The sequence below is a fragment of the Lolium perenne genome, chromosome 4 (genome assembly GCF_019359855.2).
Source record: "Lolium perenne isolate Kyuss_39 chromosome 4, Kyuss_2.0, whole genome shotgun sequence".
NCBI classification, from domain to species: domain Eukaryota; kingdom Viridiplantae; phylum Streptophyta; class Magnoliopsida; order Poales; family Poaceae; genus Lolium; species Lolium perenne.
Genome location: NC_067247.2, coordinates 235906854 through 235910172, shown reverse-complemented (window position 1 = coordinate 235910172; position 3319 = coordinate 235906854). Strand labels below are relative to the sequence as shown.

At 49.8% G+C, this 3319-nt stretch overlaps 1 protein-coding gene across 1 annotated transcript; it reads left to right on the top strand.

Moving 5' to 3' along the window:
• Window positions 1–208: 208 nt before the first annotated feature.
• LOC127332558 (polygalacturonase inhibitor) lies at window positions 209–1255 on the top strand. Its single transcript, XM_051358866.2, has one exon. It carries the CDS (start codon window positions 279–281, stop codon window positions 1134–1136), a length of 858 nt encoding a protein of 285 aa, XP_051214826.1. The 5' UTR covers window positions 209–278; the 3' UTR covers window positions 1137–1255.
• The last annotated feature ends 2064 nt before the right edge of the window (window positions 1256–3319 follow it).

The window sequence follows — 3319 nt, the reverse complement described above, 5'->3', positions numbered from 1 at the left end:
TTCAGAGTGGCCAAACATGCCCCGTGCATGCATGTGGTGTGGTCCGATGGAATTTGACAGGACAAGTGTAAGGATGTGTAACGTGTGGACTCAGAAGTGTGCCATCGTACCGTACTCCCACATCACGAACGCTTCCGATCTCAGTCAGTCAATAATGTACAGCTAACTCGTTTCCTACTTGCTCCTATATATGCATGGTCATCGACCTCCAAACTTTACAATCACACACACTAGTCTCAAAAACAAATCAGCTCAGTCTTCAGCAGGACACCGCCACCATGCAGCTCACCAATCCGTTCCGCCGCGCCACAACAGTAGTCCTCGTCGCAGTCCTTGTCCTGGCGGCAGCAGCGGCGCGGGCCGACGGTGCACTCTGCGTCAAGTCCGACAAGGCGGCGCTCCTGGCCATCAAGTCGGCCCTGGGCAACCACCCGGAGCTCTCAGGCTGGAACTCCACCGTGCCCTGCTGCTCTTGGCCGGGCATCTCCTGCGACACCACCACCGGCCGAGTCACCGAGCTCACCGTCTTCGCGCTCAACATCTCCGCGCCGGTCCCCGCCGCCATCGCCAACCTCAGCGCGCTGCAGACCGTCAACCTGGCCTACAACCGCCTCTACGGCCGCATCCCGGAGTTCCTCAGCCCGCGCGGCGCCCTCCCCGCGCTCAACTTCCTCCGCCTCGACGGCAACCGCCTCTCCGGTGCCATCCCGCCCACGGCCACCGTGTACGACCTCTCCCTCGTCGGGAACAACCTCACCGGCCCGCTGCCGGCCACGTTCGCGGACGCGGAGTTCGGTGACCTGGACCTCGCCGACAACCAGCTCACCGGCGACGCGTCCATGCTTTTCGGCGCCAAGAAGAAGATGAACGCGCTGAGGCTGTCGCGCAACCGGTTCGCGTTCGACCTGGGCCGCGTCCAGCTGCCGGAGGGGCTCGACATCCTGGCCATCGACCACAACATGATCTACGGGAGCATCCCGGCGGCCGCGGCGGCCAGGAAGTGGCTGGCGTTCGACGTCAGCTACAACAGCCTCTGCGGGCCCATACCGCAGGGCCGGTACACGCACCGCTTCGGGCCCAAGCACTTCGTCCCCAACAAGTGCCTGTGCGGCCGTCCGCTCGTACCCTGCAGCTAGCTACCTTCCTCTCCAATGAGCGATTCAGTGACGTATGATGTTAGTACTTTCTCAGTGGGCAGTGGCCAGCTAGCATTTCCTGCGCCATTGAGCCTAATAACATGGTCTCTTGTGTTTTAGTTCGTGATTAGTAGTAACGAAAGTTCGTCAATGGGCCAATTAGTCGCAAGTTGGCCAAGTTCCCTCAGTTATATGGTACTTTGTCGTGTGACCAAGAGTTCAAGTCCAAGTGCGTTTGGCGCCGTCGTCGTTTCAGTGTTTCTCATGCCGACTTACATTTTCTTGTTCTAGTATATCTGTTGTATAACTCTAGGATTGATCTGTTCTTGCCCGTGTGTTTCTTCAAAATAAGATAGAAATTAATTAGATGTTAATTGTTTTTAAATGGAGGCAAAAGCTTTGACTTATCTGCTAACTAAGAAGAAGGTGATCAGTTAATATACGGAAAAACCTAAATATCTATAAAAACACCAAAATAAGTGGCTCACCTCCTTCCTTCCCAGTCCGAGCGGACCACACCCACCACCGTGGCGTTGCCGTCGTGCCCCCAACCCCCCGAGCGGCCACCTCTATGCCCCCCCCCCCCCCCCCGAGTGTGATCGAGAATCGGCCGCCGTGATGGCCCCTTCATGCCACCCTATTCGCGCTGGTTCACGACCGAGTCTTTCCTCCGTTTATCGTGTTCGTGGCGTAACTCCGCCCCATCCCCTGCTTGCGGCCGAGCTCTACACCAAACCCTCCTCTCGCACCCAGGTCGTGGTTCGAGGCGTTAGCTGTCACGGAAACGATGGGGGAGGCATGAGGGGAGCATGGCAACAGGGAGCAGGGCTCTTTGCCGGCAGCGAGCAGTGGTCTGAGGTGGCGTTGGTGATGCGTCAGGCAAGAAGTTCCGGTGTGGAAAAAAAACGGGGTAGGGAATTATTTTGATTTTATTTTAAGATTTTTAGGTTTTTTCATCGGGCTAACATGTATGTCCATGTTCATCTTAGCAAACGACATCATGTTTTGCCACCTCAACGCTAACAATTGGGTCCTACCTCTATCAGTTTTGGTGTCTATTCATGGTTAATGGATTATTGTTACCATTTGGTGAATTTGTCCTAGATTATGGTAGTTTTATGCTAATGTTGTACCAAAAAGTTTGCATGAAATGTGTCGAACATTACTTGATCGACCAATTTTTTATAACAAAGTAAGTTAATTGCATATACGTGGAGAATTTGTTGGAGATATGCCAAAGCGGCAATAATAAAGTAGTTATTATTATATCTTTGTGTTTATGATAAATGTTTGTATCCCATGCTATAATTGTATAAACGGGAAATATTAATATATGTGTGTTTTGTAAATAAACCAGAGTCCCTAGTAAGCCTCTTGTTTAACTAGCTTGTTGATTAATTGATGATCATGGTTTCCTAATCATGAACATAGGATGTTATTAGTAACAAGATCACATCAGTACGAGAATGATATGATGGAAACACACCCATAATAAGAATAGCAATAAGATCAATTAGTTTTGCTATAAGCTCTCAAATGCATAGTAACCGAATCCTTCGACCATGAGATCATGTTAGTCACCAACACCAGAGGAATACTTTGATGACATCAAACACCACTTTGTAACTGAGTGGTTATAAAGGTGGCATTGGGTATTCCGAAAGTATGAGTTGAAACGCATGGATCAAGAGTGGGATTTTTCCGTCTAGATGACGGAGAGATATACTCTGTGCCCTCTCGGTGGAATGACATCCAATTAGCTTGCAAGTATGTGACTAGGTCACAAGGGATGTCATATCATAGTACGAGTAAATAGTACTTATCGGTAACGAGATTGAACTAGGTATGGAGATACCGATGATCGAATCTCGGATAAGTAAAATTTCGCGAGACAAAGGGAATTGGTATCTTATGTTTATGGTTCTTTCAATCACGAGGTCATCCTTCAATATGTAGGAGCCATTATGGATCTTCAGGTCCCGCTATTTGGTTATTGATCGGAGAGGTGTCTCGACCATGTCTGCATAGTTCGCGTACCGTAGGGTGACACACTTAAGGTTCGATGTTGTTTAAGTAGATATGGAATATGAGATGGAGACCGGATATTGTTCGAAATCTTGTATTAGATCCAGGTTATCACGAGGAGGTCCGGAATGGTCTGGAGAATAAGATTCATATAAAGG